The following is a 25,753-nucleotide window of genomic DNA, read 5'->3' on the forward strand; positions in this document are numbered from 1 at the left end:
GCAAGAGCACAGCGCAGAATGCTTAATGAGGTTAAGAAGAATCCTAGTGTGTCAGCTAAAGACTTACAGAAATCTCTGGAATATGCTAACGTCGCTGTTGACGAGTCTACAATACATAAAACACTAACCAAGAATGGTGCTCATGGGAGGACACCATGGAAAAAGCCACTGCTGTCCAAAAAAAACAACATTGCTGCACCTCTGAAGTTCGCACCTGGATGTTCCACAGCACTACTGGCAAAATAATTTGTGGACAGATGAAACTCCAGTTGAGATGTTTGGAAGGAACAATGTAGAAAAAAAAGGCACAGCACACCAACATCAAAACCTCATCCCAACTGTAAACTGTGGTGGAGGGATCATTGTCACGCTTGTGTCAAGGATTGAGAGAGGCGCAGGAATACATTGAGTTTAATACACCCAAAACAAACACTTATACAAAACACTGGGATGTACCCAAACAAAAGAGTGATGATAAACCTTGTAGAACGACACGGGACCCGTAATACACAAAACATGCAGCACAGGCTGACACACCGCATAGGTACTCACACGACCAGCAGACATGGGAACAATAATCGACAGCCCAATGGGGCAACAAAGGGCATATTTATACAAACACAATCAGTAAGGAATTGGAACCAGGTGTGTGTAATGATACAGTTCTGCTGCCTCAGGGCTTGGGCAGCTTGCTATAATCGACGGAAAAATGTATTCCCAAGTTTATCAAGACATTTTGCAGGAGAATGTAAGGCCATCTGTCTGCCAATTGAAGCTCAACAGAAGTTAGGTGATGCAACAGGGCAACAACCAAAAAGGCAGAAGTAATTCAACAACAGAATGGCTTCAACAGAAGAAAATACGCCTTCTGGAGTGGTCCAGTCAGAGTCCTGACCTCAACCCGATTGAGATGCTGTGGCAAGACCTCAAGAGAGCGGTTCACACCAGACATCCCAAGAATATTGTGGAACTGAAACAGTTTTGTAAGGAGAAATGGTCCAAAATTCCTCTTGACCGTTGTACAGGTCTGTTCCGCAACCACAAAAAAATGTTTGGTGGAGGTTATTGCTTCCAAAGGAGGGTCAACCTGTTATTAAATCCAAGGGTTCACATACTTTTTCCAACCTGGGCCCTGTTGCACAAAACTAGGATAAGGGATTAAGCCAGGATATCTTGGTGATCCTGGCTCAATTGATCCGTAATCCGGTTGCACTAAAGATGGATAGGGGGCAGGAGGATATGTTATGGTATAAATTACCATGGAGATTTATTCTGTGGAGCTAGCCTGCTCCAGACCAGGCTAAATTCCAGGATCTATTTAATCTCATCCTTAATGTCAGTCAGCAGTCACCACAAATGGAAACCAATAGTTATTTCACTGCTCACTATACATTGTTATCACATATAACTAGACCCACTGTTATTATTTAAACGTTTGTGATCATTAATTTCAATGATTTTGGATAAAAAAAATGATTTTTAGATGTTGCTATCATTAGATAATTTACAGTTTCCCATAGACTATATATAAAATGATAGAATATTAGGGCCACAGAGGGGAAAAAAAACACAAGTCATAATATTGTAACCAGTTGTTTTAAAGGAGGACAGTTGTTAAAATGACAGATGTGGGGCATTTCGTGAAATTGTACTTCAGTATGGTTTCATTAACAAAGACATGCTGATGTGCCAGAATATTAAGTATCACATTGTCATAAGTATCAAAACTGTAAAAACAATGTAGCTTTTCTGCAGAAAGAACCAGCCTCATAAATGTATGACTTTATCCTTTTTCTTCAGTGTGGCCCTAGTACTCTGTCATATAAACAAATACACATTCCATATGAATATAAAAACACAATGTGTAACATTATGTTCCTTTATTGAATAAGGACAAAACAAAGCAGGTAAACCATCAGCTCCTTTCGAAACTGAAGACAGTGACTCTACAAGATGGAAAGCACAGAATCCAAGCATATTATACAAAATGATACATACACATTCAAAGGTCTGTATATAACACACCCTGCATGTCTGCACACTAAAATAAATGCAGGACAAATCCATACACATCAACTGAACAGACAAATGAATGGATGCAGTAGCCTCCCTGCAGCCTTGTATTACACACAGTATACCGCACAAACATCATAAGAGGCCAAATTCATCAAAAAACGAACCCAAAAAAACCCAAATTCCTCTGCCACCGCAGGACATATTTAACCAAAATTGAAAGCACACATACTAACTAAAATAATTCAACACATATTGGTCCCTCAGCAGCCGACCACTGTCGTCATCAGGGAAGATTGCCGGATTGTCCCAGTCCATGGCTGGTGGCACTCTGGGGGCCCTCTCCTTCCTCAGGCAGGCCACATTGTGGAGGACAGCACAAGCCACAGTAATATCACATGCCCTAACAGGGCTGACCCTTAATTTGTGAAGGCAGTGAAAGCGTGCCTTCAGGAGGCCAAAGGTCATTTCAACTCTGGCCCTGGCATGGGCATGGTTGTAGGCCTGCTGTGCTTCCTGGGGGTCTGTGAAAGGTGTCAGGAGAAAAGGCTGGCAGCCATACCCCCTGTCTCCCAGCAACACACCAGAGAATTCCCCTGTCAACACAAAATCTCATCATTACTACCTCATAAACACAGTGATATTCTTGACACAGCCATGATGGTTATAAATAGGGGTTGTGTGGCTTACCTTGTGATAGATTTCAGAGGCCCGAAAGATTCTGGAGTCATGGACTGAGCCAGGCCATTTTGCCACAACATTGCTGATCACACAGTCAGCATTGCAGACCATCTGAAATCATAAGATGAGGAATATTACACCAATCAATGCACATCACTGGCAATGCAGAGTGTTCGTCAATGGACAATATCAAAAAGTTATGTTCACCTGAACATTAATGCTGTGAAAGGATTTCCTATTCACAAAATCGGCCTCATGGGCACCTGAGGGGGCTTTTATCCTTATGTGTGTGCAGTCCACTGCACCAATGACATTGGGGAAACCTGTCACACAAAGTAATGAGTATCCTACTATGTGTTGACAGTTGTCCTGTAATTTGTAGATCCTCTTACCTGCAATCCTATAGAACTCCTCTTTGATGTCACAGAGTCTTCTGTGGCCAGGGAAGGAGATGAAGACATCTGCTAATGCTTTGATAGCCAGACACACACTCCTTATTGTGCGGCAAATTGTGGCCTTGTTCAGCTGTTCTGCATCCCCCACTGAGTACAGGAAGGCTCCACTAGCAAAAAAGCTCAAGGCCACACAAACCATTTGCTCCACACTCAGTGCATGGCTCCGTGCAGTGCGGTGCTTAATCCTGGGACCCAGTAGTCTGCATAGATACCTGATGCCATCTGCAGAAAACCTGTATCTTTCATATAGATGGTCATCAGGGAAGGCCAGTGGGTCCAACCGGTCCCTGAAGACCCTTTCTCGCCTGAAGGCTCTCCTCAGAACAAGTGCTTCTTCATCCACCACATCTCGCACGACTGGGCATGCCATTGTCAGAGCAGAAAGGAACACACAATTTTGGGCCTTCATATAGGCTAGTGGCCACACCTGGTGCTGGGGGTGGGCAAAAGAGGGCGATGCCTTATAACGATGACTTGGTTGTACTGATTGCTGGGAAAATAAAAAAACCTTAGAAAGATGCCACCGTCCTGTGTGCTCACAATAAGAGCTCATATGTCATGGCTCACTTGACTTTACGAGAATATACCTAATTTTTATTTTGAGCTGTGTCATCTTCTTGGAGCTGGGGGAGGAAAGAAAAATAATGATTAATACATTTGTGTTACAGTTAGCATACAGTGTACATTGAAGGCATATCTCACCTCCCTCTCAAGTTTTTTTATTTCAAGGTTCAGTTTCCTAATTGTCCTCTTTTTTATTTCGGACTCCAGTGCAAGATTTTCCATCTTTTTCTTCTTGTACTGAATGTCTATGTCTGCCAGTTCTATTTGGCGCCGGAGGTGGTTGCCATACAACTTTCTGATAGCTTGTGAGCTCTGTGAACACAATACAATTAGCGCAGCTGGAATTTGGCAGGATGTGGTGTCCTTTTATTAATACGCACTATGTTGCCAGGCTGGTTTTCCCACTGTATAGCATCTGGGTCCTGTAAAATAAATTAGATTTTTTGATTTTGATGAGGACTCCTCACCATTGTAGAGTAAATAGTACTTTCACAGTCTTAACATGATACCTCATGCCTTCTGGAATCCAGAGAGATGGTCTCCTCCTCATCATCGTCTCCATCATGTGCTGTTGCTGCTGCACTGGGGCCTTCACCCTATCACATTTAATCGGATTCATATTGAAGCTAGTAGACAAGACATGCCAGGCCTACAGTATGCCTTTGATGGAGTACTCACTGGATCAGCATCGTCTGGTGCTTGTGCTGGTGGCTCTAACAGGAACACAGTGCTGCCAGACACTGCAAGGCAATAGGTAAACCAAAGTCAGACAGTCCAAATTGATTCAATATGAATGTGGTTGTATCCCATGTAGAGATGGAAGGACATACCTTGAATGAAGCGGGTGGCATCTTGGGAGGAACCTATGCTCGTCTCTTTCCCCCAGGGATCCCCTCTAAGACGGGCCTGCCTTTATTTAGCTCCAAGGCCATGTCCTCTGCTGGGGTAAGGTCAGCCTTTGGTGACCCACCACCCGTGCCTTGTCTGTGGGTATTCTTTTTCATTGCTAAAACAGTACAGACAATGTGTGAGCAGGCACCTTCTGGGTACAATATATGCTTGTGCTTTGTTAAATATTAGTCAGGGACCATACCATTCTGCAGAATGTTCTTGTATTTGATTTTGACCTGCTGCCATGTCCGTTTTGGCCCGTTCATGTTTAATCTACACACACACACACACACACACACACACACACACACACACACACACTTAATGGAGTCACACTGCAAAAAATTACTTGGTATTTTTGTCTTGTTTTCAGTAAAAATATCAAAAAATTTATCATAGCTTTATACAGTGTGATGGAGTTACTTTACACAATTTCACTCATATCTGCAGTGCATTTCAATTAAAAATTTAACCGTTTCATAATTACAGTACAACTGCATTTTTGGAGATGTGAATTAAATATTTGAATTGTAATTGTGATGTTTCAGCGGAGCGGTGAGTGTGTAATTGTGCACTACTTACGCATTCAGGCGGTCTGCAATACTTTGCCACGCTTTTTCTCTTTGCTTTATCACTGTGGCGGTGTTGCCTTTCTTCTTAATTATATATTTTACCTCCTCGTATGCCTCCATGAGGATTTGTGCTTCCGACGGGGAAAAGTACGCGGCTCTAGTTGCCATGGTAAATCAGTTAATCTGTGATCTGTGGCGGGGTCTATTTGAGTGAGCCGTGAGCGCGCACCTATCCAGGATTGGTTTCACCTGGCTTAATGAATCCGTGTCTGCTCATCCTGGCTTGGTCTTTGTGCAACCAATTAAACCTGGACGCACATGTTTTGGCTTCATTGAGCTCAGCTGAGTCATTTATCCCGGATGTCTTAATTCTACTTTTGTGCAACAGGCCCCTGCACTGTGAATGTTTACAAGGTGTATTCAATACAGACATGAAACATTATAATTAGTTTAAGCAGACTGTGTTTGTCTATTGTTGTGACTTAGATGATCAGACAAAATGGTATGACCAATTTATGCAGAAATCCAAGTAATTCTAAAGGGTTCACATACTTTTTCTTCCCACTGTACATATAGTTGAAGTCAGAAGTTTACATACACTTAGGTTGGCGTCATTTAAACGCGTTTTCAACCACTCCACAAATTTCTTGTTAACAAACTGTAGTTTTGGCACGTCGGTTAGGACATCGACTTTGTGCATGACACAAGTCATTTTTCCAATAATTGTTTACAGACATATTATTTCACTTATAATTCACTGTATCACAATTCCAGTGGGTCAGAAGTTTACATACACTAAGTTGACTGTTTTTTTAAACAGCTTGGACAAGTCCAGAAAATTATGTTATGGCTTTCGAAGTTTCTGATAGGCTAATTGACATCATTTGAGTCAATTGGAGGTGTACCTGTGGATGTATTTCAAGGCCTACCTTCAAACTCATTGCCTCTTTCCTTGCCATCAAAAGAATTAGCCAAGACCACAGAAAAAAATTGTAGACCTCCACAAGTCTGGTTCATCCTTGGGAGCAATTTCCAAACACCTGAAGGTATGACGTTCATCTGTACAAACAATATTGAGTTTGAGTTTATTTTATTTTTATAGGGACAGTACACATTAATCAACGTTTCAGTAAAAGTGCCGGTTTTAGCCAGCCGGCTAATTTTCAACCGCAGTCCCTAGGCAGGTATAAACACCATGGGACCACGCAGCCATCATACCACTCAGGAAGTGACCCGTTCTGTCTCCTAGAGCTGAACGTACTTTGGTGAGAAAACTACAAATCAATCCCAGAACAACAGCAAAAAGCTAGACTACGGTTTGCAACTGCACATGGGGACAAAGATCGTACTTTTTGGAGAAATGTCCTCTGGTCTGATGAAACAAAAATATAACTGTTTGGCCATAATGACCATTGTTATGTTTGAGGGAAAAAGGGGCACGCTAAAAAGCCGAAGAACACCATCCCAACCGTGAAGCACAGGGGTGGCAGCATCATGTTGTGGGGGTGCTCTGCTGCAGGAAGGACTGGTGCATTTCACAAAATAGATGGCATCACAAGGAAGGAAAATTATGTGAATATATTGAAGCAACATCTCAAGACATCAGTCAGGAAGTTAAAGCTTGGTCGCAAATGGGTCTTCCAAATGGACAATGACCCCAAGCATGCTTCCAAAGTTGTGGCAAAATGGCTAAAGGACAACAAAGTCAAGGTATTGGAGTGGCCATCACAAAGCCCTGACCTCAATCCTATAGAAAATGTGTGGGCAGAACTGAAAAAGTGTGTGCGAGCAAGGAGGCCTACAAACCTGACTCAGTTACACCAGCTCTGTCAGGAGGAATGGGACAAAATTCACCCAGCTTATTGTGGGAAGCTTGTGGAAGGCTACCCGAAATGTTTGACCCAAGTTAAAAAATGTAAAGGCAATGCTATAAAATATTGAGTGTATGTAAACCTCCTACCCACTGGGAATGAGAAAGAAAAGCTGAAAGAAATTATTCTCTATTATTTTGACATTTCACATTCTTAAAATATAGTGGTGATCCTAACTGACCTAAGATAGGGAATTTTTACTAGGATTAAATGTCAGGAATTGTGAAAAATTTAGTTTAAATATATTTGGCTAAGGTGTATGTAAACTTCAGAGTTCAACTGTAGGTCAGCGATCTCTAAGGTACAGGGTAGTGTAGAGGGTGATAGCCAGCTAGTGACAGTGTCTGAGGTTCAGGGCAGGGTACTGGGTGGAGGCCGGCTAGTGGTGACTGTTTAACAATCTGATGGACTGCAGATACACTATAAGCTGTTTATCAGTTTCTGTCCCAGCTTTGATGCACCTGTACTGCCTCCTCCTTATAGATGTCGTGGAGAGCAGGCAGTGTGCCCCCGATGAGGCGTTGGGGTGACCGCACCACCCTCTGTAGAGCCCTGCAATTGCAGACAGTGCAATTGCCGTACCAGGTGATGATACAGCCTGACAGGATGCTCTCAATGGGGCATATGTAGATTTTTGTGAGTGTCTTAGGGGCAAAGTCACATTTTCAGCCTCCTGAGGTTGAAGAGGTGCTGGCATCAAGTTTGTCACCAACAGGCTCCTCAACAGCTTCTTTCCCCAAACCATAAGACTGCTAAATAGCTAAACAAATGGCTACACAGACTGAGTTGACCCTTTTATTTTATTTTTGACCTGTCTCTATGCACACTCAAAGGGCCCTACACACTCACACACTGGCACTCACTTCATATTTTGCTCACACACACACATAATATGCAAATACATTTATACTGACTCTACATACACGCACACCCACTCACATATAATCATCATATACGCTGCCGCTACACTGTTTATCATATTTATCATAGAACCTTATGCCTTGTCACCTTACCCCTATACATACAGTATCACTTCAGTATCCCTGCACATTGTAAATATGGTACTGGAACTTACTTTCTTGTGTGTTTTTGTTCTACTGTATGTTATTTTTAGTATTATGTTATTAATTACTGCATTGTTGGGTTTAGAGATAGCAAGAAAGGCATTTCACTGTACTTGTGCACGTGACATTAACTTGAAGGGACCATTTCAGGTCGTCAGTAATGTGTAAGCTGAGGAACTTGAAGCTTTTGTGACCCTCCACTGCGGCCCCGTCAATATGGATGGGGGCTTGCTCTCTCTGCTGTCTCCTGCAGTCTTATTAGCACCTTCGATTTGTTGACATTGAGGGAGAGGTTATTTTCATGGCACCACTCCACCAAGGCACTCACCTCTGCCCTGTAGGCTGTCTTGTCGTTGTTGGTAATCAGGCCTACCGCTGTTGTGTTGTCAGCAAACTTCGTGATTGAGTTGGAGACGTGCGTGGCCACGCAGTCCTGGGTGAACATGGAGTGCAGGAGGGGGCTGAGCACGCACCCCAGTGGGGCCCCCGTGTTGAAGATCCGTCAATGGTCTACGCTCCTATGGAGCCAAGGGCTTAAGCCAAGTAAGTCTGCTTATATCCCTATTTCTTCCCTCTGGTTAAAAATGTTAATGGTAAGTCAGTAAGCAGTGCACACATACCTAAGTGACAATATTTACTCAAGGAGAGTCCCTCGCTTTCCTGAGTACAGGGTTTGATATTACATGAATGACATACAGTGGGTGAGGACTTCCGATGTGGAGCTACAGTCGATCTCATACAGTATGTAGCTGCTGCAGACGACACATCACATGGATACTGTATGTGGACTCTGGTAAAGGGAGAAGCTGGAACTATCATAACCCTGCTAAAAAAAGAGCCAGCTACCATTGAGGAGCCATGGCCTCATTTGGACAGATAATCTTGTGGGGGTGAGGACACAACGTGTTTAAAAAACAATATATATGGTTGTTGTTGTTTGAGGCCCAGCAACAGCTGTGCTTTTTATCACCAACAAATGCATAGTGAGATTAATTAATCATTGGATATTGTGATGTTCAATTGACTTGGAAAGTTCTTGATAGTTTCACCCCCATCTCCTTTTGCAGCTTGATAGTCAGTATCTTCGTAACTGCTGGACTCATCATTCTCATCTTGTCTGTGTCATTTTCAGGTACGTAGTGCGCATATATATTGACTTGTGTCACCATCATTGTCAATATTCATGTGATGTCTCTGTTAACATGTATTTGAGCATATGTGAGATTGCGTGTGTGTGTGTGTGTGTGTGTGTGTGTGTGTGTGTGTGTGTGTGTGTAACTATAGTTCCTATGAACTGCACACATCTCTATGTATGGAAATTAAGCTTCCTGTATGTTGTGTTCTGCTGTGTGCTGTCCTCTAGGTCAGGGCTTGGGGGGTTCCAAGGGCACTGTGGATAGCATTGACAAGTGGCCCATCGGGTACTTGGGAGAGGATGTCATCTTGAGCTGCAAGTTCAAGACTTCCACTAACAGCAGGGAATCGACCAGTCAGGTGTCAATCACCTGGACGAAGGAGGGGCTAAGTGAAGTGGTGTACAAGTATGATAAAGGAGCAGTCCAGCTGACGGAGCAAAACCCCCAGTTTAAAAATAGAACCCTGCTGTTCTCAGATGCCATAGGTGGAGGCAATGCCTCCCTGTTGCTGAGGGACGTAAAAGTGGGAGACAATGGGATGTACTACTGCAGTGTGAGCACTCCTAGTTGCTCGGGAACTGCCAGTGTTAACCTCAGAGCTGCAGGTAAGGAGCCAACTTGTTAGACATTCTCAATATTTCACACTGAATATTGAACTGCACACAAAGTAGCCTACTCTGAAAATATGCTTCACTTCAGCTTTCTCAGCCCCCAAATTCAAGCGGGTAAACACTACCCTAACGGCAGAGGCAGAGAGATGGTTCCCCAAACCAAACATCACCTGGTTGGACGTCAATGACAACGTCCTGAACGAGAGTGAAACTAGCTTCTTCAACAACTCCGCCGGGATAACTCGATTCATCAGCTCCCTTCAGCCAATCAAATTGTATGGCAGCTACATCTGCATCATCCAAAACCCTCTGGTGAAGGCTATCTCACAGGCAACCATCAAAGGTCCAGTAAACACCTTTCAGAGAAAATACAATTTTATACTGAGAAAATACTTGGATGAGAACTGCATGTTAGACAACTCTCATCCAGTTTAAAAACACTTACACAAGTTAAGTCACTCACTCAGAGGACACCTACACACTCTTCAGTCTATTTCACCACAACAACCCGGCCAAACATGACAACTAAATAAAGAGGCAATTAAAGTGGCGTTTAACCCTAACAATGACTGGGAGCTCTCTAGGACATAACTAACAGAAGTAATTGAGCATACAAAACATTAAAAACACCTGCTCTTTCCATGACATAGACTGACCAGGTGAATTCAGGTGAAAGTTATCATCCCATATTGATGTCACTTTAAATAAGGATTTTTAAGCCTTTAAGACATGGCTTGTGTATGGGTGCCATTCAGAGGGCAAATGGGCAGGACAAAACCTTTAAGTGCCTTTGAACGGTGTATGGTAGCAGGTGCCAGGCACACCAGTTTGTGTCAAGAAACGCTGCTGCAGGGTATTTCACAGTCAACTGTTTCCCGTGTGTATCAAGAATTGTCCACCACCCAAAGGACATGCAGCCAATTTAACACAACTGTGGAAAGCATCAGGAGTCAACATGGGCCAGCATCCCTATGGAATGATTTCGACACCTTGTAGAGTCCATGTCCTGATGAATTTAGGCTGTTCTGGGGGGGTCCTAATGTTTGGTATACTCAGTGTATGTTTGGCAGTGTGCATACTGTACAGTCAGCATCTTTTTTTTAAATTACAGATACAGAGATATCAGCAAAGACTTTCTTCTCCTTCAATACTTCAGCTGCACCACCCATACTACTACCTCAATGGCACGTTCTCGCAGCTACGGCCAGTGTTTTTCTCTGGATCTACCAGCTAACCTGATAAACACATTGACACCAACTGCTCCTCATAGCCTACAGTCAAGGTTACTAAAAGTACTGTGGTAAAGTGAACTAGTCTAGTACTATCCACTAGCCTTGGGCTGTCTGGAGTCTGATGGAATTTATGTTGGATATAACAAGTGGAGATACAGTGTGTGTGCATGCGTGCGTAGCTATGGGTTATCTAATAAGTGGTGAAATTATAGTTACGTACAGCAGCAATACTGTAATTACATAATAATAACAATTACTTTTTGTTTCTATGGGATTCACTGTGGCAATCAGTCTACTGGGCTATCAGTGTAACACGTGAATCTATAGGTCTATAGTTTCCTTTTTTACAATAAAATAAATTGCTTGAGTTTGGTGCTTGTTGAAGTTCATTCTGTGTTAGCTGCATGGGCCATGCATGGTCTTTCAAACCAGTAGATGGGGCCTGCGGGAAGGATATTCTGCCTCTGCTGAGTTGAGGGGCCTGGGACGTCGTTTAGTTCTCTGCTTCAGATCGCGAACAACTTCAAACCACGCCTGGGGGTGCAACGGCTGTTTTTCATTGGACTGGAGAAGAGGGTTTCATGTTTCAAGGAAGAGCGAACGTACCTAGTGTGGAGTATTACGGAAGAAAAGTTGAGGGTGTAGGAAACAGTGTAACAATAGTTATAGGCCTATACAGTCCTACACTGAATGTTATTTTGGTGTTACGGTATTATGCTGGGGTTTTCTGTTGCCTACTAACGTTAACTGTAACCTAGGCTACTGATATAGTTGCAAATTGGTAACACCGGTAGTTTTTATTCTTAAACAAAATCCGGTAACAAATTGTTTTTAAAGAAACGAGACAATACTATAAAACACAATGTCACACTGTGACCAAATTTTGGAAAAAGATGTGGATTCCTCGCCAACCGCGACCACAAACTCAAGCTCTAAAAACGGAGATAACGGGGACGCCGTTATCAATGCGAGGGCAGTGTGCCGCGTTTGTAAATGTTTATATCGCGAGCCTAAAATTATGCAGTGTTTACACACCTTCTGCGCAGACTGCGTTCGTCAACTGGAACCATTTTCGGTGTCTTCGGGAGTACACAATGGTAAAGCGGTCCCTCTGGGAGGCGAGCCGCCCTCTGCCGTCACCGTTCTCTGTCCGGAGTGTGACTCCGAAGTGGACATCCCGTTGTCCGGAGTGGACGGGCTGACCACTGACCACTTGGCCCTGGACGAAGTGTTTCTGGAGACGCTGATGAGCAAGAACTCTGTGGTATGCGACCTGTGCAGCGACGGGGACGCAGAGAAGCGTTGTGAGGTGTGCAGTGTCAACCTGTGTGAGTTTTGTATTCAAGCACACAGGTGAGTGCATAAAAAATATTTATAACTCATGTTCAATGTTTCAACATTGTTGCAAGTTAACTAGTCTAGGATTATGGTTTGTTCCCGACTTCCATTTAAGCTTTGAGCTGGCCACTTGCCTTTTATTACATGATAACCGTAGGCAGGTAGGCTCCATGCAATTACATTGTAATCAAGTGGAACCTATGAGTTCACAATCTCCACCTTCTTTCCTCCCCAGGAGACAGAAGAGGACGTCGTCTCACACCGTCCAGTGTCTGGAGGACCTGAAGACCCAGGGTTGTCTCTCTCGGCCCGTCCTGTGCTCCCTCCACCCTGCCCAGGAGCTGCGTCTCTTCTGTGAGCCCTGTGACCTACCTGTCTGCCTGGAGTGTGCCGCCACCTTCCACCGCGACCACCGCTGCCTCCCCACACGTGATGTCATCGATCGCCATGGGGGACGTATCCGGGATTTGGTTACCGGGCGCCTGCGGCCACGGCTGGACCAGCTGGAGGAGTCACTGCGGAAGGTGGACCTATCCCAGGAGACCTTGCAGACCAGGGTGGATGCAGCGGTGGACGAGGTGCGTTCCTTTGCACGAGGCTATGCTAGCGCTGTGGAGTCGCACTGCCTGTTGCTGCTACGGCGCTTAGAGGAGCTGGGTCTGCAACGCAGGAGTCATCTCCATCTGCAGAGGGCGCAGCTGCAGCAGGCCCTGTCGGACACCCGCGGGGGGGTGGAGTTTGCCGAGCGGCTGCTGACGTGCGGGTCGGACGCAGAAATCCTCAGTGCTAAGGACGTGACCCTCCGCAGGCTGGTTGTCCTGATGGAGACTGGTTACAACCCCCCCCCAGAAGCCGTCTGCCCCGATGAAGGGAGCAGTATTTGCTTCCTGCCACAGGAGAGTGCAGGCGAGGTGGCGGGGTACCCGATGGTGGGGGTGATCCACACTAAGACCCTGGAGCTCAGCAGGTGCACCATTGAAGGGGAAGGTGAGACCCCAACCATCCAGAAACAACCCTTAGCCCCTATGCCATATTTCCCCTAGCCCCTAATTCTGAGGAAGTTCTCTTGTCCCACTTTGAACAACCCTGAAGGCAACCTCTTTAACTATATTTAGGAGATGCTCTTTTACAACAGACCTACACACACACACACACACACAAACAAACAAACAGAGACCTTCGGCAATTATACAATATGTAAAGGATAAGTAGTGGATGACATTCGTGGTCTTTATGGAAACATTTCAAGTGGCAGGTACTTGCTTTGTCAAACCACAGGTATTTGAGATGTACCCCTCTCTTTTGTTGTGGTACACACACACACACACACACACACCGCTCTGTAGCAGCATGCCCACTGTGATAGTACAAAGAGCCATTCCCTGCTGTGGCTAATGTTTGCCTGCTGAGCTGGAGATGCATGGCTTCAGCAAATAGAGACTCTCTCTGTGTCAAAGTCAACTGCCCCTAGTTGTATTCATTTAAATATATGGACAGATGTCAATCCATAAAGCAGGTGTGTGTGTTTTGTCTGTGCCTACTACAGGGCCTTGGAGAGTGTTTGTGATAAGAGTTGAAAAAGAGAACCTGCAGCCCATGTCACTGATTCTTTTACTTCCCCAGTTTCTGGGCTTAAGGATAAGGATGTTATAGAATTAGTGCCCATGTTTAGCGTTTATAAACAAAGCTGTAGATTACACAAGGCTGTAGTATCTACACATCAGGAAATACAGGCTTAAGCCACTCTTATCAATAATACAGTATTTACAAATATGTGCCCATGTTAAAACCACACAGGCTCTTCGATTAAAAGATTGAAGTCAGGGGTTTGGCCCACTGTAGTGTAGGACAAGCAGTAAATTGTGTGTTAAGAGCAACAGCTGCTGGTGCAGTGTGACAGGGTGCATGGCTGTCACCAGAACACACACACAAAGCCACACCACCAGTGTCTAGATCAGTGGCTTTATGTGCTTATGTATATACAGAGCCTTCTACTCAAGTGTTATCCAAAAAGGTGTTTCAGGGGGAAACAACCTTTGTCAGCGCTGAGAGGAAAGTAATACGAACGTGTGTGTGTGTGTGTGTGTGTGTGAGTGAAAGAGAGACTGACTTTTAACCTGTCCCTGCCCCTAGGTCTGCAGCGTGGCAGGGAAGGCCAGAGAGGGGAGTTCACCCTGGTGTGTAGAGACTTTGCTGGGGAGCAGATGGGTCGTGGAGGGGAAGCTGTCCTGGTCAGTATGGTCCATAAGGAGAAGAAAGACTGGTGAGGAACCAGATCATCTGCAGCATACACATCTACCAAGTTCTCTGTACTACTGGGTGTGCCGTGTTTCTGATCTGATTGAGCTAATCTTGATGAACATTTGTTATTTAGTCCGGATCATTATGAGATGATGCTGTTAAAAAGGAGTCATACATGCTTCAAATATATCTGCTGCGTGACTCCCGGGTGGCGCAGTGGTCTAGTGCACTGCATCGCAGTGCAAGCTGTGCCACCAGAGTCTCTGGGTTCACGTCCAGGCTCTGTCGCATCCAGCCGCGACCGGCAGGTTGCACAATTGGCCTGGCGTCGTCCGGGTTAGGGAGGGTTTGGACGGTAGGGATATCCTTGTCTCATCGCGCACTAGCGACTGTGGCGGGCCGAGCGCAGTGCACGCTAACCAGGTCGCTAGGTGCACAGTGTTTCCTCCAACACATTGATGCGGCTGGCTTCCAGGTTGGATGTGTGCTGTGTTAAAGAGTGTGACTTGGTTGGGTTGTGTTTTGGTGGACGCATGGCTTTCGACCTTCGTCTCTCCCGAGTTGTAGCGATGAGACAAGATAGTAACTACTAACAATTGGATACCACGAAAAGGGGGTCAAATTCAAAAAATATATACTGTATCTGCTGCTGTTAATTCGTCTTTCGGATGAGACGTTAAACGGACGTCCTGACTCTGAGGTCATTAAAGATCCCATGGCACGTATCGTAAGAGAAAGGGTGTTAACCCCGGCGTCCTGGCTAAATTCCCAATCTGGCCCTCAAACCATCACGGTCACCTAATAATCCCCAGTTTACAATTGGCTCATTCATCCCCCTCTCCCCTGTAACTATTCCCCAGGTCGTTGCTGCAAAGGAGAACGCGTTTTCAGTCAACTTACCTGGTAAAATAACAGATAAATAAATAATTACTTGTGTCCTCTGTAGCAGAGTGGAGGCGGCGGTGGTGGATAACAATGATGGCTCCTATTCTGTCTCCTACACCCCCATGGAGCCAGGGCCCTACTCTGTGTGGGTGTGTGTCAAGGCCCTACACGTTAAGGTACTGTACAGTATTTGATAATGACGGTAATCGTGACAATCAGGATTTAGTAATAATACTATGCTTACTTAATGACCCTGGCAATCGCTTCACCCTCCAGGGTTCCCCCTTTGTCCTGAATGTGAGGAGACAGGTCCGGTGGCACCGTGGAACGTTCCACTGCTGTTCCTTCTGCTCCAGTGGGGGTTCTAAAGAGGCCCGTTGTGGCTGCATGGGAACCATGCCAGGTAGGTACAGTAGACTACAGGGTACCTGGCTACGTATGTTTAAAATGGGACATATAGGTACGCTGAATAGGAAATATACACTTATCTGCAGAACTCAATGGCAAGGCCACATCTTGTACTGGTGCAGGGATAATGCTAGGTATGTCCTCTAGGGACAGTATGCCAAGTATGTGCAGCAGAGTAAAGGCTACTAAAGGACCGGTACGCTAAGTATGTGTAGCAGAGTAAAGGCTACTAAAGGACCGGTATGCTAAGTATGTGCAGCAGAGTAAAGGCTACTAAAGGACCGGTACGCTAAGTATGTGCAGCAGAGTAAATGCTACTAAAGGACCGGTACGCTAAGTATGTGCAGCAGAGTAAAAGCTACTAAAGGACCGGTACGCTAAGTATGTGCAGCCGAGTAAAGGCTACTAAAGGACCGGTACGCTAAGTATGTGCAGAATGGGAAATGTCACATCAGGTAACAGTAACTCGTTACGGCTCTGTGTCTGTCATTATGTCCCCCATGACATTATGCACCAGCCAGATTTACTAAGCGTTTGCAAATGTGCACCTGCTATTTTCCAAAGTGAATAAACACAGACGGTCATGGTAGCTTTGCTTTTCTTCTCTTACTCTGAAAATATCAGGTACAAAGTTTGAATAGTACTCTCGCTTTTTGTGTGTGTGCGCAGGAGGGTTCCAGGGCTGTGGTCATGGCCATAAGGGTCACCCCGGTAAGCCCCACTGGTCGTGCTGTGGAAGTACGGTGGAGGCCTCAGAGTGCTTGCCACAGAGTGTCATAACGGCAGTGGGTGGAACAATAACAGCAGTGGGGGGGACAGGCTCACCTCGGGGCCACCTCAGGACAGTGGAGCTCTGAGGGACAGGGCCAGGACACCCCTACCCCCACCAGATATCATGGGTCTACAAATCAACCCTTTCAGAATTTCTATTTATTTCTATTTTCAAGATGTAGATTTTATACACACTACACAAAACAATATTTGTTGTGATCCGCTACTGTAGCCAACTATTCTGTCATTTCTATTGTTTTGCATGTTACATCACAAGACTGATTTAGTGCCTTTCATGTATTTGAAAGACCATTATTTTTATTCTGAAATAAATAACACTGGAATAACTTAATGTGTCGTACAATATTAACAGTTATGAGGTTTCTATCCTGAATACAAAGCATAACATACAGTTGAAGTTGGAAGTTTACATACACCTTAGCCAAATACATTTAAATTTAGATTTTCACAATTTCTGACATTTAATCCTAGTAATAATTCCCTGTCTTAGGTCAGTTAGGATCACCACTTTATTTTAAGAATGTGAAATGTCAGAATAATAGTAGAGAGAATAATTTATTTCAGCTTTTATTTGTTCATCACATTCCCTGTGAGTCAGAAGTTTACATACACTCAAATAGTATTTGGTAGCACTGCCTTTAAATTGTTTAACTTGGGTGAACAGTTTTGGGTAGCCTTCCACAAGCTTCCCACAATAAGTTGGGTGAATTTTGACCCATTTCTCCTGACAGAGCTGGTGTAACTGAGTCAGGTTTGTAGGCCTCTTTGCTCGCACACATTTATTTCAGTTCTGCCCACACGTATTTTCTATAGGATTGAGGTCAGGGCTTTGTGATGGCCACTCCAAGTCTTGTTCTTAAGCCATTTTGCCACAACTTTGGAAGCATGCTTGGGGTCATTGTCCATTTGGAAGACCCATTTGCGACCAAGCTTTAACTTCCTGACTGATGTCTTGAGATGTTGCTTCAATACATCAACCTAATTTTGCTTCCTCATGAAGCCATCTATTTTGTGAAGTGCACCAGTCCCTCCTGCTGCACCCCCACAACAAGATGCTGCCACCCCCGTGCTTCACGTTTGGGATGATGTTCTTCGGCTTGCAAGCCCCCCCCCCCCCCCCTTTTTCCTCCAAACATAACGATAGTCATTATGGCCAAACAGTTCTATTTTTGTTTCATCAGACCAGAGGACATTTCTCCAAAAAAGTACGATCTTCGTCCCCATGTGCAGTTGCAAACCGTAGTCTAGCTTTTTTTATGGCGGTTTTGGAGCAGTGGCTTTTTCCTTGCTGAGCGGCCTTTCAGGTTATGTCAATATAGGACTTTTTTTTACATTGGATATTTATACTTTTGTACCTGTTTCCTCTAGCATCTTCACAAGGCCCTTTGCTGTTGTTCTGGGATTGATTTGCACTTTTCACACCAAGTAGGTTCATCTCTAGGAGACAGAACGCGTCTCCTTCCGGAGCGATATGGCGGCTGCGTGGTCCCATGGTGTTTATACTTTCATACTATTGTTTGTACAGATGAACATGGTACCTTCAGGCGTTTGGAAATTGCTCCCAAGGATGAACTGGACTTGTGGAGGTCTACGATTATTTTTCTGAGGTCTTGGCTGATTTCTTTTGATTTTTCTGTGATGAGAAGCAAAGAGGCACTGAGTTTGAATGTAGACCTTGAAATACATCCACAGGTACACCTCAAATTGACTCAAATGATGTCAATTAGCCTATCAGAAGCTTCTAAAGTCATGACATTTTCTGGAATTTTCCAAGCTGTTTAAAGGCACAGTCAACTTAGTGTATGTAAACTTTTGACCCAATGGAATTGTGATACAGTGAATTAATTATAAGTTAAATAATCTGTCTGTAAACAATTGTTTGAAGAATGACTTGTGTCATGCACAAAGTAGATGTCCTAACCGACTTGCCAAAACAATAGTTTGTTGACAAGAAATTTGTGGAGTGGATGAAAAACAAGTTTTAATGACTCCAACCTAAGTGTATGTAAACTTCCGACTTCAACTGTATATACTTCCTAATACATTTAGTCGTTTAGAATACACAACGGGGTGATATTTTGTTGTCACTGCGGTTCCTCTCTCCGCCACTGTATGGCAGTAGTGGGCTATTCACTCCTACTTCAGCCCATCATACCATCTCAGTATTGGAAATATTCCATTAAATACGAGCTACTCGGAGAATCCTTATTAGTGGGTACAGTGCCTAATCAAGTGCAATACCTATTTAATTACGCTATATTGGAATTGAGTAATAGTGCACTGACTGTTCTCACCAGATGTAATGTTTAGCTGGTTGTACAGTTGTTGCTGCCTATGTGGAAGCTGTACCACTCACTGCATGTTGGTTGAAACGCTGTTTGACTACTGGTGTTACATTTAACAAAATGCATTCTCACCCTCCCTGAGGGAGCTGAACCTCCTCTGTATAGTTGTTTAGTGGGGGCAGGGAGGGGTTAGATCATTGGAGATGATGATGATGATGATGAAGGTTTGGATCGAAAACAGACCTCTGCTACCTGATCTCTCTGAACAACTGCCCCCACCTCTTACATAAGAACACACACCCAACAAGTGTTGACACCACATTACAGTGGACCAGTGGTGTCAAGTACTGAAGTAAAAATACTTTAATGTACTACTTAAGTAGTTTTTTGGGTATCTGTACTTAACTTTACTAACTATATTTTTGGCAACTTTTTCTCCACTTACATTCCTAAAGAAAATCATGTCATTTTTACTCCATACATTTTCATTGACAACCAAAAGTCCTCGTTACATTTTGAATGCTCAGCAGGACAGGAAATGGTGTTGGAGTGTGCCCCTGGCTATCCCTAAATTTAAAAAAACAAGAAAATTGTGCCGTCTGGTTTGCCCAATATAAGGAATTTGAAATTATTTATACTTTTACTTTTGATACTTAAGTGTATATATTAGCAATTACATTGACTTTTGATACTTAAGTATTTTAAAAACCAAGTAGTGGACTTTTACTTGAGTCATTTTCTATGAAGGTATCTTTACTTTTACTCAAGTATGACAATTGTGTACTTTTTCCATCACTGCAGTGGACTATTAAACCATAGTTTTAGGACTGCAAAGTGGACCCAGGAGAGAAGAGGTTTATGTCATCCCACATTAAACTCTTTAACCCCATGATTGAGAACTGAAGTAACGTGTCTTGTAAGCTTAAGAACCTCTTGTAATACAACATAACAGAAACGTGATGGAAAATAACTCTTATTTTTCTTCTCCTCACCCTCTCTGTCTTTCTCCCTGTATTTGTATTCCTCTCACAAGGAATCTGTTTCATTCACTGACTCCCTCACTCCCTTTCTCTTGGCGTGCTGGGCTGACCATCATACTCCTGTCTTTCTCATCACTCCTGTGTGTGTGCGTTTCGGAGATGATGACTTCATCTTAATCCCTCTCCTGGCAAGAGCTCGCCAAGTCACATCACCACGACAACTGTGTTATGACACTGTTTGACATCCCACTCTGATAGGCTATTCATCTCAGGGCTCCAAGAGATGAGCCGCAATGTTCTTCATCATTGCAGAGGTTGAAATAGAGGTAATTTAAAAGAACATGAACCCAGAGCAGTTTGTAATTATAAATTTACAGTGATGGAATGCCAATGCCTTGTAGAGTCTGACCATGCTGAACTTTGAATAATTTAGTTTAATTCGTTTATATTAGTTCAACCTCAATTATTCATGTGCATCGCAGGATCCACTTTCTAGCCCAAAAATGCGTAATATATTAGTCAATTCCCTTTGGACTAGATAGATACAGCACGCAGTCCAGATAGGAAGAATCCACTGCATTGTAGCTACTGCTCCATGGTGCAGAATCAGAGGTGATTTCCTGTGCGTTTGTGACACATAAAGACTCCGACTATGGGTCACTCTGAACACAGTCTAACCTGATTTCACACAGGGGCCAGAGCCATAGCCATCACACTAATGTAGTTACATAGCTCTAAATGGACCCTACATCACACAGGAGAGTGGAGTGCCCAATGGTTATCTCCAGGCAATAATGTGAACTTGGCCATACAGGACAAAATGTAATCAGAAATCTTGGGCTTAAAAGAGGTGTGTATACAGAGTTCCTGAATACTACACAGTTTAATTACCCCCACAAACAATGTTCTGACTGAGTCTCCCTCAGCGTATTTTCTGCTGCAGCATGGGAGCTCATCCTCTTACCCTTGTCCCGGCCCAGATCCCCAGGGTGGTATGATGGTACTCTACGCTGTTGACTGGGTTTAAACTGTCGTAATTCACCCTCCCGTTCACACGGCGCTCCAAAGACAGATGCTGTTTCATTATGTTTACCTGCTGGATGTTGGTGTTTCATTTGCTGCACCAAGGCCTTATCTTTCTAAATCTTTATCTCCCTCACCACCAACCATCTCTTTGTCTCATTTGTTCTCTCTTTTTCTTTTTCCCTCTCCACTCTTTTTTCCTCTCTTGAAGTGTTTGTAATGAGCACTTTGTCTTTGCTGCATTGTTTTATTGGGCTTGAAGTTCACCATGAATCCTCTCCAGGCCATTGATCCATAGCCCTCTGACATTGATAACCAGAGATGCAGTGAAGCAAATGGTCCCCCTCCCTCCGGGAACTTGGCTCAGCTTTAAAAAAGCGTCAGTCCTTTTGTGTTTTAGGCAGAGAGCCACCCGCACAGTGTTTAAAATGTACAGTTTTTTTGAGCGAGCGTTCGTGACTCACCTGATCCGTCTCCAAAAAGGACTCTACATTGATTATGGCACACTCTGTGGAAAAAGTACCCAATTGTCATATGGCACCACACCACTAATTCACTCAGTGAGGGGTTTCACATAAATCAGGCCAGTGGCCCTGTGGTGTGGACTGCAGAGTTGGGCCCGAGCTAATGGCGGCTCAAAGACCCACTGACAGACTCAGGCTCCCCTGACTCAGCAGGATGTGACCGCATTTCAAGATGGATTGACTTCATGTGTCAAGAAATGCTTACTCCGGCCCCCTCATTGACATACTGTAAAATAGGCAGACATAACAACACTAATGACAACACAACCATTATAACAACTTATACTGTCACTAGGCACAGTGTGAATAGATAGTTTCAGACTTGGGAGAAACATTGAGCAGAAAACACATTTTGACTGGTAGTCGGGACAAAAGTTGCACTCTGTAAACTGACAAATGATTAGGCTAATTGTTTCCGCACAAAATGTATTTCTACAAAATTTAAATGTCAAAAAAACATCCACTTTCCCATAATTTTTCCTAGGCCTAAATGCTCCCATACCTTGCCAAGTAGTCTCGGAAATCACAGACCTAGGCCACCATTGTTTGTGTTCCCCTGCTCAGAATTTGCATGCATCAACCAATGGTTGCATGCCACATCATCGACTGGGCCATCAGGTACAAAATTACTATACCATATGATGTGGTTAGCTGATATGTAAAATACCTATCCAGGCGTTGTAAGATCTGGCATACGTCAGCAAAGATTGAGCAGGGAAACATGACCATTGTTAACATTGTAATAGGCAACCCTTCAACCTAGTGTAGTGAGACTACTAAAGAAATAATTGCTGGATTCATACATTGAGTGTAGAATACATTAAGAAGACCCGCTCTCTCCATGACCAGGTGAAAGCTTGAATCCTTTATTGATGTCACTTGTTAAATCCACTTCAATCAGTGTAGATGAAGGGGAGGAGACAGGTTAAAGAAGGATTGTTAAGCCTTGAGACAAAAAAGCCTTGGTTTCATGCATGTTAACATCAGAAGCCTCCCCTAAGTTTGTTTTACTCACTGCTTGAGCACACTCCGCCAACCCTGATGTCCTTGCCATGTCTGAATCCTGGTTTAGGAAGGCCACCAAAAATACTGAGATTTCCATCCCCAACTACAACATTTTCCATCAAGATAGAACTGCCAAAGGGGGAGGAGTTGCAATCTACTGCAGAGATAGCCTGCAATGTTCTGTCATACTTTCCAGGTCTATGCCCAAACAGTTCGAGCTTCTAATTTTAAAAATGAATCTCTCTAGAAATAAGTCTCTCACTGTTGCCGCCTGTTATAGACCCCCTCAGCTCCCAGCTGTGCCCTGGACACCATATGTGAATTGATTGCCCCCCCACCTATCTTCAGAGTTTGTTCTGTAAGGTGACCTAAACTGGTATATGCTTAACACCCCGGCAGTCCTACAATCTAAGCAAGATGCCCTCAATCTCACACAAATTATCAAGGAATCCACCCGGTACAACCCTAAATCCGTAAACATGGGCACCCTCATCGATATTATCCTGACCAACTTGCCCTCCAAATACACCTCTACTGTTTTCCTTCAGGATCTCAGTGATCACTGCCTCATTGACCTGCATCCGCTATGGTTCCGCGGTCAAACGACCAGCCCTCATCACTGTCAAACGCTCCCTAAAACAATTCTGCGAGCAGGCCTTTCTAATCGACCTGGATCGGGTATCCTGGAAGGATATTGACCTCCCGTCAGTCGAGGATGCCTGGTAGTTCTTTCAAAGTAATTTCCTCACCATCTTAAATAAGCATGCCCCTTTCAAAAAATGTAGAACTAAGAACGGATATAGCCCTTGGTTCACTCCAGACCTGACTGCCCTCAACCAGCATAAAAACATCTGTGGCGGACTGCACTAGCATCGAATAGTCCCCGCGATATGCAACTTTTCAGGGAAGTCAGAAACAAATACTCGCAGTCAGTCAGGAAAGCAAAGACAAGCTTTTTCAAACAGAAATTTGCATCCTGTAGCTCTAACTCCAATGTTTTGGGACACTGTAAAGTCCTTGGAGAATAAGAGCACCACCTCCCAGCTGCCCACTGAACTGAGGCTAGATAACACTGTCACCACTGATAAATCCTCGATAATCAAGAATTTCAATAAGCATTTCTCCACGGCTGACCATGCTTTTCTCCTGGCTACCCCAACCGTGGCCAACAGCTCCGCACCCCCCGCAGCAACTTGCCCAAGCCTCCCCAGCTTCTCCTTCACCCAAATCCAGATAGCAGATGTTCTGAAAGAACTGCAAACCTGGACCCGTACAAATCAGCTGGGCTAGACAATCTGGACCCTCTTTCTAAAATTATCCGCCGCCATTGTTGAAACCCCTATTACCAGTCTATTCAACCTCTCTTCCGTATCATTCGAGATCCCTAAAGATTGGAAAGCTTCTGCAGTCATCCCCCTCTTCAAAGGGGGTGACACTCTAGACTCAAACTGTTATAGACCTATATCCATCTTGCCCTGGCTTTCTAAAGTCTTTGAAAGCCAAGTTAATAAACAGATCACTGACCATTTCGAATCCCACCGTACCTTCTCCGCTGTGCAATCTGGTTTCCGAGCTGGTCACGGGTGCACCTCAGCCACACACACAAGGTACTAAACGATATCATAACCGCCATTGATAAAATACAGTACTGTGCAGCCATCTTCATCGACCTGGCCAAGGCTTTCGACTCTTGTCAATCACCGTATTCCTATCGGCAGACTCAACAGCCTTGGTTTCTCAAATGACTGCCTCGCATGGTTCACCAACTACTTCTCAGATAGAGTTCAGTGTGAAATCGGAGGTCCTGTTGTCCGGACCTCTGGCAGTCTCTATGGGAGGTACCACAGGATTCAATTCTCGGGCCGACTCTTTTCTCTGCATAGATATCAACGATGTCGCTCTTGCTGTGTGAGATTCCCTGATCCACCTCTACGCAGACGACACCATTCTGTATACTTCTGGTCGTTCTTTGGACACTGTGTAAACAAACCTCCAAACAAGCTTCAATGCCATACAACACTCCTTCGGTGGCCTCCAACTGCTCTTCAACGCTAATAAAACTAAATGCATGCTTTTCAACCATTCGCTGCCCGCACCCGACTGCCAGACTAGCATCACTACTCTGGATGGTTCTGATGTAGAATATGTGGACAACTATAAATACCTACAGTGGGGAGAACAAGTATTTGATACACTGCCGATTTTGCAGGTTTTCCTACTTACAAAGCATGTAGAGGTCTTTAATTGTTTATCATAGGTACACTTCAACTGTGAGAGACGGAATCTAAAACAATAATCCAGAAAATCACATTGTATGATTTTTAAGTAATTCATTTGCATTTTATTGCATGACATAAGTTTGATCACCTACCAACCAGTAAGAATTCCGGCTCTCACAGACCTGTTAGTTATTCTTTAAGAAGCCCTCCTGTTCTCCACTCATTACCTGTATTAACGGCACCTGTTTGAACTCGTTACCTGTATAAAAGACACCTGTCCACACACTCAATTAAAAAGACTCCAACTTCTCCACAATGGCCAAGAGCTGTGTAAGGACATCAGGGATAAAATTGTAGACCTGCACAAGGCTGGGATGGGCTACAGGACAATAGGCAAGCAGCTTGGTGAGAAGGCAACAACTGTTGGCGCAATTATTAGAAAATGGAAGAAGTTCAAGATGACAGTCAATCACCCTCGGTCTGGGGCTCCATGCAATATCTCACCTTGTAGGGCATCAATGATCATGAGGAGGGTGAGGGATCAGTCCAGAACTACACGGCAGGACCTGGTCAATGACCTGAAGAGAGCTGGGACCACAGTCTCAAAGAAAACGATTAGTAACATTAGTAACACACTACGCCGTCATGGATTAAAATCCTGTACCTATCATAGGTACAGTTGAAGTGTACCTATGATAAAAATTACAGACCTCTACATGCTTTGTATGTAGGAAAACCTGCAAAATCGGCAGTGTAACAAATACTTGTTCTCCCCACTGTAGGAGTATGGCTAGACTGTAAACTCTCCTTCCAAACTCATATTAAACATCTCCAATCCAAAATTAAATCTAGAATCCGCTTCCTATTTCGCAACAAAACCCCCTTCACTCACGCCGCCAAACATACCTTCGTAAAACTGACTATCCTACCGATCCTCAACTTTGGCGATGTCATTTACAAAAT

At 44.1% G+C, this 25,753-nt stretch overlaps 3 protein-coding genes and 1 long non-coding RNA gene across 4 annotated transcripts; 2 read left to right on the forward strand and 2 right to left on the reverse strand.

Moving 5' to 3' along the window:
• Nucleotides 1-1,865: 1,865 nt before the first annotated feature.
• On the reverse strand, nucleotides 1,866-4,597 carry LOC135519155 (putative nuclease HARBI1). The gene is made up of 8 exons (XM_064944234.1): nucleotides 4,544-4,597; nucleotides 4,392-4,453; nucleotides 4,223-4,309; nucleotides 3,852-4,135; nucleotides 3,087-3,772; nucleotides 2,902-3,017; nucleotides 2,704-2,805; nucleotides 1,866-2,609 (listed from the first exon to the last, which is right to left on the reverse strand). The coding sequence occupies exons 5-8, from the start codon at nucleotides 3,700-3,702 to the stop codon at nucleotides 2,550-2,552; spliced, it is 894 nt and encodes a 297-aa protein (XP_064800306.1). The 5' UTR covers nucleotides 3,703-3,772; nucleotides 3,852-4,135; nucleotides 4,223-4,309; nucleotides 4,392-4,453; nucleotides 4,544-4,597; the 3' UTR covers nucleotides 1,866-2,549.
• Nucleotide 4,598: 1 nt separating this feature from the next.
• Nucleotides 4,599-6,556, reverse strand: LOC135519157 (uncharacterized). Its single transcript, XR_010452279.1, has 3 exons — nucleotides 5,187-6,556; nucleotides 4,807-4,877; nucleotides 4,599-4,719 (listed from the first exon to the last, which is right to left on the reverse strand). It is a non-coding gene; the product is annotated as an uncharacterized LOC135519157 (long non-coding RNA).
• Nucleotides 6,557-8,813: 2,257 nt separating this feature from the next.
• LOC135519156 (V-set domain-containing T-cell activation inhibitor 1-like) lies at nucleotides 8,814-11,458 on the forward strand. The gene is made up of 5 exons (XM_064944235.1): nucleotides 8,814-9,001; nucleotides 9,179-9,243; nucleotides 9,475-9,852; nucleotides 9,947-10,201; nucleotides 10,970-11,458. The coding sequence occupies exons 1-5, from the start codon at nucleotides 8,970-8,972 to the stop codon at nucleotides 11,095-11,097; spliced, it is 858 nt and encodes a 285-aa protein (XP_064800307.1). The 5' UTR covers nucleotides 8,814-8,969; the 3' UTR covers nucleotides 11,098-11,458.
• Nucleotides 11,459-11,609: 151 nt separating this feature from the next.
• On the forward strand, nucleotides 11,610-17,661 carry LOC135519153 (E3 ubiquitin-protein ligase TRIM45-like). Its single transcript, XM_064944233.1, has 6 exons — nucleotides 11,610-12,443; nucleotides 12,664-13,415; nucleotides 14,562-14,691; nucleotides 15,616-15,730; nucleotides 15,831-15,957; nucleotides 16,632-17,661. The coding sequence occupies exons 1-6, from the start codon at nucleotides 11,953-11,955 to the stop codon at nucleotides 16,817-16,819; spliced, it is 1,803 nt and encodes a 600-aa protein (XP_064800305.1). The 5' UTR covers nucleotides 11,610-11,952; the 3' UTR covers nucleotides 16,820-17,661.
• Nucleotides 17,662-25,753: the final 8,092 nt, after the last annotated feature.

The sequence above is a fragment of the Oncorhynchus masou genome, chromosome 29, assembly GCF_036934945.1.
Source record: "Oncorhynchus masou masou isolate Uvic2021 chromosome 29, UVic_Omas_1.1, whole genome shotgun sequence".
NCBI classification, from domain to species: domain Eukaryota; kingdom Metazoa; phylum Chordata; class Actinopteri; order Salmoniformes; family Salmonidae; genus Oncorhynchus; species Oncorhynchus masou.